Source organism: Phyllobates terribilis, unplaced genomic scaffold (assembly GCF_046119375.1).
Source record: "Phyllobates terribilis strain yellow unplaced genomic scaffold, ASM4611937v1 Scaffold_9__5_contigs__length_417890890, whole genome shotgun sequence".
Lineage (NCBI taxonomy): Eukaryota > Metazoa > Chordata > Amphibia > Anura > Dendrobatidae > Phyllobates > Phyllobates terribilis.
In genome coordinates this window covers 399,590,273-399,602,639 of record NW_027362769.1, presented here as the reverse complement: position 1 = coordinate 399,602,639, position 12,367 = coordinate 399,590,273, and the positions used below count along the sequence as shown (strand labels likewise).

The window sequence follows — 12,367 nt, the reverse complement described above, 5'->3', positions numbered from 1 at the left end:
GACGGAGATGAAGATTGTACCAACCTCTGGCGATGTCAGTAAACCATAACCTTGATCTGTGACTACAACCCACCTCTACATACACGACCAGACGAGACCGACCAACCACGAGTCCTGAGGTTCAAGCAGGAAGGAAACAATTAATTGTTCTTGAATTTGTCCAAATGATCATGGAGAATGGACGAGCGAAGACCGCAATCTAGATTGGGTGAACCCTCGAGATGTGGACGTCTCTGGTGTCTCATCTTATGTTGAGATGTCTCTTGTGTATCTTGGCTCATATTCAGAAATAATTGTACACATGTGTAAATCAATTCTTCTCTGTGTAATTGTCGCAATAAAACAAATATTAGGTTGCCACAAAAGACCCTTTTTTCCATCCGAAGTCCTGACATTCGCTCTTATTACTTCTCACGCGGAGCTAAAATGTATCCTTCATTTTCAGGATAATAGTCAAGGTTCTCGACTTCAGGCTGGGAGAACAGAGGGTACTAGGAGGAGACCCTACGTCTCTTTAACAGAGTCATGTTGCCATCAGTTCACAGTGGTGCTCAACCAGATCTTCAGCACCAACGGAGCCACTTCTGAAGGACACAAAATGTCAAAAGAAAAATGAGTTTTTTCTTGTTTTCTTCTTTTCGAATGTTGCGACCTTAAGAATTTTTTCACATTACACCACTGACTTGACCTATCCATGACTGGGACCCTGGATGGACAGAGGATGTGACCATTATAATTAGGGTCCAAGAGTGGGCTGAAGTCCTTCAAGTGTCCTTTCATAAATAAATTAAAGCTTGTTATACCCATGGGATGAGCTAAATAACCAATATTTATGTGGGAGCTGTAAATGTCCCCCGATAGACTATGTTTGGGGAGACACAGATTTTGGACAGTTTGGACTTTCTTGTTTTCCAGGAGATCAGCCGCCACCAGAGATGTTGACCTGCAGGTTTCACCATTTTTTTTTTAGCTTATAGGTGGAGAAATATCTTAGAAAAGCATGTTGTTTTTTTTTCAGGTGTTGACTTCTTCTCCACTAAAGGAGAAGTACCTTCTGGGTAAACCTTCCAATCAGATCTTGTTGAGCAAATAATCACTTATTTTTTCACCCTATAGTATGATCTATCCCTCCCTAGATAACAGTCCTAAGAATGAGATATGAGCCTAGGACAAAGAAGTTCTGGTCACAGGCTGCTACAAGGAACCAGAAGTTTAGCTGTCAGGACTCAGAATGGTGCTGATATCTTCAGATCAGGGTCACGTTCTAGACTGAAGACTAAAGAGACATATTTCCTGTAAATACACAAGCCCCGCTCTGTCTGTCCCTCCATAACTTCCTGAGAAGTCTCAAAGTTTCAGTATCCTTTGCCTCGGCTCAGACCAGGAAGTTCACAACCGGTTAATATTGAGTCTTGCAGGCGAGTAATGACTTGTGACTTTGCCCTTTTCAGAGAAGAGACCTGAACCGCCAACTTCCCGACATCCCCGACCATGGAGGTAAGAACACGGTGGCGGTAATGTCCGGTGATACAATGTAACCGGCGAGAGATGATTCCTGCCAGGTTATGAGCTAATTATAAGACCAAGCGATGTAACGAAGATCCTAATTATTGACAGATCAGGTCTATTACTGGCAACGCTAATCCGTAATAACATCTATATACTTCTCCTCCAATCAGAAGCTGACGATGAATTTCGCCTTCTTTCTGCTGCTGCTGCAGATCGGTCATGTCGCCCCAGGATCCAATCCTCTGAACCAGGGGAGTTGTGAGTATATTGTCACCCCTCTAATAAGGCACATGGGAATATAGGAGTTAGCTACAGCGGGGTACATTATATTTTAGGGGATAATTCTACACAAGAACCATGATATTTGCAATTTTGCTGTAAGTAGAGATATTTTAATGATCGACTTTATAAACATTTTAGGGTGAAGTGTAATAGCATCTTTAGATCGACAGAGCCCCTTGACCTCATCTTGTGTCCTCTCCTTCTAGTCAATGATTGCAGAGATACCTGCCACCCTCTGGATTGCTCGGATGTGTTTGCGGGGGGTCTGACCTCGGACGGTGTGTACCTAATTTATCCTGGTGGTGTGAGCTCTTCCCCGGTACCTGTGTATTGTGACATGAGCAGTGATGGAGGACCCTGGACGGTGAGAAATAGGAGTGACTTCTGGGCAGTACATTCCAGAGAGCAAGTGCAGCCCTAGAGAAGTCTTGAAGATGGGAGTGTGAAGCACAGATTCTGGAGGAAGTTGTTATTAGGTTATTTCCCGCTCCTATACTGTCATCTGATGCACATTCTAGATCATTAGTAAAGCGGATAGGACTGGCAGGGTGGTAGACAGATGAGGAGGAGATGTAGGGCAGTGCAGCATTGAGGAAACAACAGGTAGGTGGTAGATAGATGAGATGTAGGGTGGTGCAGCACTGAGGAGAGGACGGGTGGTAGATAGATGAGATGTAGGGTGGTGCAGCACTGTGGAGAGGATGGGTAGGTGGTAGATAGATGAGATGTAGGGTGGTGCAGCACTGTGGAGAGGATGGGTAGGTGGTAGATAGATGAGATGTAGGGTGGTGCAGCACTGTGGAGAGGATGGGTAGGTGGTAGATGGATGAGATGTAGGGTGGTGCAGCACTGTGGAGAGGATGGGTAGGTGGTAGATGAGATGTAGGGTGGTGCAACACTGTGGAGAGGACGGGTAGGTGGTAGACAGATGAGATGTAGGGTGGTGCAGCACTGTGGAGAGGACGGGTAGGTGGTAGATAGATGAGATGTAGGGTGGTGCAGCAGTGTGGAGAGGACGGGTAGGTGGTAGACAGAGATGAGGAGGAGATGTAGGGCGGTGCAGCACTGTGGAGAGGATGGGTAGATGGTAGATAGATGAGATGTAGGGTGGTGCAGCACTGTGGAGAGGATGAGTAGGTGATAGACAGATGAGATGTAGGGCGGTGCAGCACTGTGGAGAGGATGGGTAGAGTGGTAGACAGAGATGAGGAGGAGATGTAGGGTGGTGCAGCACTGTGGAGAGGACGGGTAGAGTGGTAGACAAAGATGAGGAGCAGATGTAGGGCGGTGCAGCACTGTGGAGAGGACTGGTAGAGTGGTAGATATAGATGAGGAGGAGATGTAGGGCAGTGCTGCACTGTGGAGAGGACGGGTAGGTGGTAGACAGAGATGAGAAGGAGATGTAGGGCGGTGCGGCACTGTGGAGAGGACGGGTAGGTTGGTAGATAGATGAGATGTAGGGCAGTGCGGCACTGTCGAGAGGATGAGAAGGTTGATAGACAGAGATGAGGAGGAGATTTAGGGTGGTGCAGCACTGTGGAGAGGACAGTAGAGTGGTAGATAGAGATGAGGAGGAGATGCAGGGCAGTGCAGCACTGTGGAGAGGACAGGTAGGTGGTAGACAGAGATGAGGAGGAGATGTAAGGTGGTGCAGCACTGTGGAGAGAATAGGTAGGTGGTAGACAGATGAGGAGGAGTTGTACGGCTGTGCAGCACTGTGGAGAGGACGGGTAGGTGGTAGATGAGATGTAGGGTGGTGCAGCGCTGTGGAGAGGACGGGTAGGTGGTAGATAGATGAGATGTAGAGCAGTGCAGCACTGTGGAGAGGACGGGTAGGTGGTAGACAGAGATGAGGAGAAGTTGTATGGCTGTGCAGCACTGTGGAGAGGATGGGAAGGTTGATAGACAGAGATGAGGAGGAATTGTATGGCTGTGCAGCACTGTGGAGAGGATGGGAAGGTTGATAGACAGAGATGAGGAGGAGTTGTAGGGCTGTGCAGCACTGTGGAGAGGACAGGTATGATAGTAGACAGAGATGAGGAGGAGTTGTAGGGCTGTGCAGCACTGTGGAGAGGACAGGTATGATAGTAGACAGAGATGAGGAGGAGTTGTAGGGCTGTGCAGCACTGTGGAGAGGACAGGTATGATAGTAGACAGAGATGAGGAGGAGTTGTAGGGCTGTGCAGCACTGTGGAGAGGACAGGTATGATAGTAGACAGAGATGAGGAGGAGATGTAGGATGGTGCAGCACTGTGGAGAGGACGGGTAGGTGGTAGATGGATGAGATGTAGAGTGGTGCAGCACTGTGGAGAGGCCAGGTAGGTGGTAGATGGATGAGATGTAGGGTGGTGCAGCACTGTGGAGAGGATGGGTAGGTGGTAGATAGATGAGATGTAGGGTGGTGCAGCACTGTGGAGAGGCCGTGTAGGTGGTAAACAGAGATGAGGAGATGTAGGGCAGTGCAGCACTGTGGAGAGGATGGGTAGGTGGTAGATGGATGAGATGTAGGGTGGTGCAGCACTGTGGAGAGGATGGGTAGGTTGTAGATAGATGAGATGTAGGGTGGTGCAGCACTGTGGAGAGGATGGGTAGGTGGTAGATAGATGAGATGTAGGGTGGTGCAGCACTGTGGAGAGGATGGGTAGGTGGTAGATAGATGAGATGTAGGGTGGTGCAGCACTGTGGAGAGGACAGGTAGGTGGTAGATAGATGAGATGTAGGGTGGCGCAGCACTGGGGAGAGGATGGGTAGGTGGTAGATAATGAGATGTAGGGTGGTGCAGCACTGTGGAGAGGATGGGTAGGTGGTAGATGAGATGTAGTGGTGCAGCACTGTGGAGAGGATGGGTAGATGGATGAGATGTAGGGTGGTGCAGCACTGTGGAGAGGATGGGTAGGTGGTAGATAGATGAGATGTAGGGTGGTGCAGCACTGTGGAGAGGACGGGTAGGTGGTAGATAGATGAGATGTAGGGTGGTGCAGCACTGTGGAGAGGATGGGTAAGTGGTAGATGAGATGTAGAGCAGTGCAGCACTGTGGAGAGGACGGGTAGGTGGTAAACAGAGATGAGGAGATGTAGGACGATGCAGCACTGTGGAGAGGACAGGTATGATAGTAGACAGAGATGAGGAGGAGATGTTGGTAGGTGGTAGATAATGAGATGTAGGGTGGTGCAGCACTGTGGAGAGGATGGGTAGGTGGTAGATGAGATGTAGTGGTGCAGCACTGTGGAGAGGATGGGTAGATGGATGAGATGTAGGGTGGTGCAGCACTGTGGAGAGGATGGGTAGGTGGTAGATGGATGAGATGTAAGGTGGTGCAGCACTGTGGAGAGGACGGATAGGTGGTAGATGGATGAGATGTAGGGTGGTGCAGCACTGTGGAGAGGATGGGTAGGTGGTAGATGAGATGTAGGGTGGTGCAGCACTGTGGAGAGGACGAGTAGGTGGTAGATAGATGAGATGTAGGGTGGTGCAGCACTGGAGAGGATGGGTAGGTGGTAGATGAGATGTAGGGTGGTGCAGCACTGTGGAGAGGATGGGTAGGTGATAGATGAGATGTAGGGTGGTGCAGCACTGTGGAGAGGATGGGTAGGTGGTAGATGGATGAGATGTAGGGTGGTGCAGCACTGTGGAGAGGATGGGTAGGTGGTAGATGGATGAGATGTAGGGTGGTGCAGCACTGTGGAGAGGACGAGTAGGTGGTAGATAGATGAGATGTAGGGTGGTGCAGCACTGTGGAGAGGACGAGTAGGTGGTAGATAGATGAGATGTAGGGTGGTGCAGCACTGTGGAGAGGATGGGTAGGTGGTAGATGGATGAGATGTAGGGTGGTGCAGCACTGTGGAGAGGATGGGTAGGTGGTAGATGGATGAGATGTAGGGTGGTGCAGCACTGTGGAGAGGATGGGTAGGTGGTAGATGGATGAGATGTAGGGTGGTGCAGCACTGTGGAGAGGACGGATAGGTGGTAGATGGATGAGATGTAGGGTGGTGCAGCACTGTGGAGAGGATGGGTAGGTGGTAGATGAGATGTAGGGTGGTGCAGCACTGTGGAGAGGATGGGTAGGTGGTAGATGGATGAGATGTAGGGTGGTGCAGCACTGTAGAGAGGATGGGTAGGTGGTAGATGGATGAGATGTAGGGTGATGCAGCACTGTGGAGAGGACGGGTAGGTGGTAGATAGATGAGATGTAGGGTGGTGCAGCACTGTGGAGAGGACGGGTAGGTGGTAGATAGATGAGATGTAGGGTGGTGCAGCACTGTGGAGAGGATGGGTAGGTGGTAGATGAGATGTAGGGTGGTGCAGCACTGTGGAGAGGACGGATAGGTGGTAGATGGATGAGATGTAGGGTGGTGCAGCACTGTGGAGAGGACGGGTAGGTGGTAGATAGATGAGATGTAGGGTGGTGCAGCACTGTGGAGAGGATGGGTAGGTGGTAGATGAGATGTAGGGTGGTGCAGCACTGTGGAGAGGATGGGTAGGGTGACAGATGTAGAGTCGTCCGGTTCAGAACTTTGTGAGTGAGCTTGGTCAGTCTGTATTATTTTCTATAGCGGATGGGCATACAATACAGTGATTAGTGACAAGGGTCAGTAGTGCAGGGGGTAGAGTGAGATAGTAAATTTAAAGTAAGTGGCCAGGGTTTCAGCATTGGGAGCGTTGATCACTGCCTGTTAGAGTACATATGAGCTGGTGTACCAGATGAATCATTGTCAGATTGTAGGAAAACTTGTGTCTGAGAGAGATTGCAGGTTAGAAAGAGTTTTAAACAACTAAGTCATGAATAATGATGAGCCGATTGAGAGTTCCAGATGTCGAAGAAACGTTATATAAATTTCCTCTGGTTTTACATGTGGACTCAATAATGGCCGTGTCCTCCACTCCAGGTGTTTCAGAAGAGGTTTGACGGGAGTGTTGACTTCTATCGAGGCTGGAAAGAATATAGAGATGGGTTTGGGAATGCAAATGGAGAATATTGGCTGGGTAAGGTATATATTTTGTCTTTTATATACTGTTTCTCCTTTTTCTTCCAGTGATTTGTCTACTCTCCATTATCTCCTCCAGGTCTGCAGAACATTCACCTCCTTACTCAGAGGAGGTCGTATCACCTCCGGATTGACCTGGAAGATTTTGACAATGATGCACGGTACGGGACCTATGACACCTTCTCTTTGTCTCCGTTTGCCATTGATCCAGAAGAGGATGGATACAAGCTATATATTGGTGCATTTAAAGATGGTGACCTCAACAAACCTATCGGTAGGTGGTCCACAGCTTCCGGAAGCTTCAGGGTTCTTGAAACTACTTTGTTCTTTTGCTTTGTGCACTACCGAAAATGAAATCCTCTCCTCTGTATCCTTTCTTTCCACATGTTTACCCCTATACTTGAGGCTCCTTCATTTTGATGATCCTTTTACCACCTTGACCAATGGTTTGGTAGAAGGGAACAACGCCTCTTCAAAAATGGGAAATATCATTCGAGGGTGACAAACTAAACGATGGACACAAGGTCCAGGATGGGTTGAGAGTTGACCATAGATACTTTGCCCATCCTAATATTATCTTTGTCCTCAACAGGAGATTCACTGAAAACTCAGAAAGAGATGACATTTTCCACTTATGACCGAGACAGAGACAACAGCGCAGGTAACTGTGCGGCCAATTTTCGTGGAGCCTCCTGGTACAACGCCTGTCACATGGCCAACCTAAATGGTCAATACCTGAACGGCCAAAATAAAAAACATGCAATGGGCATGACTTGGAAATCATGGAAGGGACAAGACTACTCAATGAAGGCATGTGCAATGAAGATCTCCAGCAAAGTCTGAGTCCTGGTTGTCTCATCGAGCTTCCACCAGGGCGAGAATATCAGAAGAGTCAGCAAAACTTTGAAAAACCGACAGTGCAGTCGAATTACTTTTCATCTATGGAGTCGGACAGGTTTCTGACCCCTTCTGAAGTACTGTATGTATACGTCTTGTCTGATTAATCTCTTTGTATCAGCAGCATCTGCGGTAATTCTTCTATACATCTGCATAGGGCTAGCTGTGTACGCTACCTACAGGCCATAAGAGCGTAAACCATCGGAGAAATGATGGTCAGTAAAGTCATGGGGGGACGTCTGGGGACTTTCTTTACAAAATAAAAACTTTGATTCTAACAGGCAAAATATATAAAGAGTAGAAGAAAGAAAATACAATGTGTCCAACAATAAAAGTAATACTTGTGTTATTTCAGTCTTGGGTCTTCTATAAAAGTCTCATAGATAAATGAGTCCTCCTATAGTCTATAGATAAAGCCAATGCCTGAGCCAGAAAGTTACCCCAGGGCAGAAGTAGCCATTACATCTGGTGACCTCCAAAATCTTCACCATCTGGCTCCTCAGCTCGATTTTACAGCCACCACCAAGGTTTATATCTGCTACAAAGCAGTGAAACCAAGTGGTGGACTAGGTATGGAAGACACCGAGTCCTGAGACAGTGCTACTCTCAATGGGCAGAATTTCTGGTGGATCTTATATACCAGTTGGATGGATGCAAATGACGCGCCTCCTGGGCCGTGGGGTACTCGGCAGCCGGGCCGGTCGTTGCTAGGGGAGATGTCACAGTAGCGGTGACCCGGTCCGTGACCAAGGGCGGTCAATAAAAGGGGAATTTATAGTTTTTATGAAGTGTTCATGACACCACCTGTGGTATGCGGCTATATGGAGCCGCCGCTGCGGAGCAGATCCTCTGGAGCTGATGGTAACGCAGCAGAGTTGGTTCAGCTCTCCACAGGCAGAGCTTAGCTCCAGGGCAGGAAATGGTGATGTTATACAGTACAGACCAAAAGTTTGGACACACCTCATTTAAAGATTATTCTGTATTTTCATGACTTTGAAAATTGTACATTCACACTGAAGGCATCAAAACTATGAATTACCACATGTGGAATTATATACTTAACAAAAAAGTGTGAAACAACTGAAAATATGTCTTATATTCTAGGTTCTTCAAAGTAGCCACCTTTTGCTTTGATGACTGCTTTGCACACTCTTGGCATTCTCTTGATGAGCTTCAAGAGCTAGTCACCGGAAATGGTTTTCACTTCACAGGTGTGCCCTGTCAGGTTTAATAAGTGGGATTTCTTGCATTATAAATGGGGTTGGGACCATCAGTTGTGTTGAGCAGAAGTCTGGTGGATACACAGCTGATAGTCCTACTGAATAGACTGTTAGAATTTGTATTATGGCAACAAAAAAGCAGCTAAGTAACGAAAAATGAGTGGCCATCATTACTTTAAGAAATGAAGGTCAGTCAGTCCGAAAAATTGGGCAAACTTTGAATGTGTCCCCAAGTGCAATTGCAAAAACCATCAAGCGCTACAAAGAAACTGGCTCACATGAGGACCGCCCCAGGAAAGGAAGACCAAGAGTCACCTCTGCTTCTGAGGATAAGTTTATCCGAGTCACCAGCCTCAGAAATCACAGGTTAACAGCAGCTCAGATTAGAGACCAGGTCAATGCCACACAGAGTTCTAGCAGCAGACACATCTCTACAACAACTGTTAAGAGGAGACTTTGTGCAGCAGGCCTTCATGGTAAAATAGCTGCTAGGAAACCACTGCTAAGGACAGGCAACAAGCAGAAGAGACTTGTTTGGGCTAAAGAACACAAGGAATGGACATTAGAGCAGTGGAAATCTGTGCTTTGGTCTGATGAGTCCAAATTTGAGATCTTTGGTTCCAACCACGGTGTCTTTGTGCGACACAGAAAAGGTGAACGGATGGACTCTACATGCCTGGTTCCCACCGTGAAGCATGGAGGAGGAGGTGTGATGGTGTGGGGGTGCTTTGCTGGTGACCCTGTTGGGGATTTATTCAAAATTGAAGGCATACTGAACCAGCATGGCTACCACAGCATCTTGCAGCGGCATGCTATTCCATCCGGTTTGCATTTAGTTGGACCATCATTTATTTTTCAACAGGACAATGACCCCAAACTCACCTCCAGGCTGTGTAAGGGCTATGTGACCAAGAAGGAGAGTGATGGGGGGCTACGCCAGATGACCTGGCCTCCACAGTCACCAGACCTGAACCCAATCGAGATGGTTTGGGTGAGCTGGACCCGCAGAGTGAAGGCAAAAGGGCCAACAAGTGATAAGCATCTCTGGGAACTCCTTCAAGATTGTTGGAAGACCATTTCCGGTGACTACCTCTTGAAGGTCATCAAGAGAATGCCAAGAGTGTGCAAAGCCGTCATCAAAGCAAAAGGTGGCTACTTTGAAGAACCTAGAATATAAGACATATTTTCAGTTGTTTCACACTTTTTTGTTAAGTATATAATTCCACATGTGGTAATTCATAGTTTTGATGCCTTCAGTGTGAATGTGCAATTTTCAAAGTCAGGAAAATACAGAAAAATCTTTAAATGAGAAGGTGTGTCCAAACTTTTGGTCTGTACTGTAGATGTTGCTGTGCAGTGCAGTGCAGGGGATGATGGCGCAGTAATAATTCGCAGAGACAGTGGGGTGCAGTCTTCAGGGTTTTACTCACGATTTTTAGACTCCAAGGTACCAGGCCAGGGTTACTTCCCACGTCGTCCTGTGCTTACTCAGTTAGGGGTTCAGCCAACCCTCAGGTACCTCCGGAGTACATAACGGAACCCCTTTCTGTGTGTTCCTTCTGGCCATCTCCCTGCACCTCACACCCAGTGTCCCAAGCCAGTGACCGCGGACCGTGTCGGGCGACGTCTTCTCTGTCCCCTTGGTCCTCTATGGCCACCTTTTTGGTGAGTTACATGTGGATTTTGGCTGCAGCACTTGAAATGCTACACCCTCCGGTTACCTAGTTGAGACTTGAAGAACTCTGCTAGTTTAGGGGCCGGTCCCCTTCTGCGCCTCAATCCCTCCACGGCCTGGTAGATTCGGGCGCACTGGTGGCATTCGCACTGCCCGTGCCCCTGGGATCCTTTCTGTCTTACTGGAGCCTTTCTTCTCACTCCTCTCCTCTCTTCTTTCTGTCCTGAGCCTCTCTCGCTAGGCCCTCCTCCTGAGCAGAGCTCCTGCTGAGCTCCTGCTCCACACACTCTCCTCCTCTGACTGAACTCATCAGACTGACCACCCCTCACAAGATGGCTTCCCCTTTTTATATCCTCCTTCTCAAGTGCTCCCCTAAACTGCTTCCTCCACCCACACCCACTACATGATTCCCCCTACTTTGGTTCCCCCCACTCCAGCCATAGACAGGGCTCTGCAAAGGAGCAGCGCATCTTGCCCCTCCTGCTGGTCTGGAGTGGTGTAGTGTTGGATGCAGGTGTTTGTGTCCCGGGCTGTACTCCTTCCTTACCTGAGAGTGAGATACCACACCTCTGGGTGAGATGCTGTACCTCTGTGGCGACTGAACCCGCAGGGGCGCCACACAAACCCAAGAGACTTGGAGCCGCACTATCATTAGCTGACATTGCCAATCATAGGGACATCATAGGAACGCAGTGATCCTGGGTATATTATGCAGCTCGTCGTCCATTTTATACAAGAGGTTTTCCCTGTCTGTGGTTTATCCTCACCTCCATGTATCTGATTCAGTTCGAGCTCCTGTAGGAACATGATGGACCTCTCAAAGGATCATCGCTCCAATCTACATTAGGTTCACATATCTGGGGGCTTCATGGACTTCACCTCAGTTACTCATACATGAAGAAGTGAATCTGATTGCTACCTGTCACATGCACCAACCAAAGCGCTCCTGAACAAAATGTATGAGAAAAACTGAAGACATACAACCCTGAGAGGAACCCGCTAAACTATAAGCAACCACCTCCAATTTTGTGCCCCTTTTGAGGATTCTGATACTTAAAGGACCTTTCACCAAATTTTTCATGTTTACCTGAACACGATGTAATATTGGATGCGGAAAGGAATAACTTTTTTTTTATTATTTTGCTTCTCCATTGTGGAGATGTTAGTGATAAAACGAATCGGTATCTAATGAGCTAAAAAAGTTATATCCAAGTGGGATTTATCAGACAGTTTTAGGACTCTTTTACACATCCTGATATTTTCGGTACTGGAAAAACCCATACCTGAGATATCCATGTTCACCTGTATGGCAACCGTGTGCTGCATCAGGATGACACGTACCAGCATCTGGGAATCAGCAGTACAGTTAGCACTGTTCCCAAGCGCTGGGTGCTGAACGCTGCCCTCATCATTGTTCCCTGCTGGCGCTGCGATCAGCACCAGCATGGGACAATGATGAGAGTAGTATTCTGCTCCCGCAATGTCCAACTGTAAAAATAAGAATAAAATAAAAAATTCTCATACTAACCTGTCCTGAGTGTCCCCCGCTGTAATCCTCTGACCGCTCACGCAAAGGAGTCGGGGAAAATGACTCCTGCAGGAATCATTCTCCCCGGCTCCTCAGAGTAATCAGTCGCATGGATTACAGCGGGGGACACTCAGGACAGGTGAGTACAGGTGCTTCTCACAAAATTAGAATATCTTCAAAAAGTTTTTTATTTCAGTTCTTCAATGCAAAAAGTGAAACTCATATATTATATAGAGTCATTACACACAGAGGGATCTATTATATAGAGTC

At 47.8% G+C, this 12,367-nt stretch overlaps 1 protein-coding gene across 1 annotated transcript; it reads left to right on the top strand.

The window, feature by feature from the left end:
* The first annotated feature begins 1,150 nt into the window (after positions 1 to 1,150).
* On the top strand, positions 1,151 to 8,009 carry LOC141162614 (microfibril-associated glycoprotein 4-like). The gene is made up of 6 exons (XM_073648887.1): positions 1,151 to 1,497; positions 1,680 to 1,767; positions 1,998 to 2,155; positions 6,679 to 6,775; positions 6,857 to 7,051; positions 7,370 to 8,009. Exons 1-6 carry the CDS (start codon positions 1,492 to 1,494, stop codon positions 7,618 to 7,620), a joined length of 795 nt encoding a protein of 264 aa, XP_073504988.1. The 5' UTR covers positions 1,151 to 1,491; the 3' UTR covers positions 7,621 to 8,009.
* Positions 8,010 to 12,367: the final 4,358 nt, after the last annotated feature.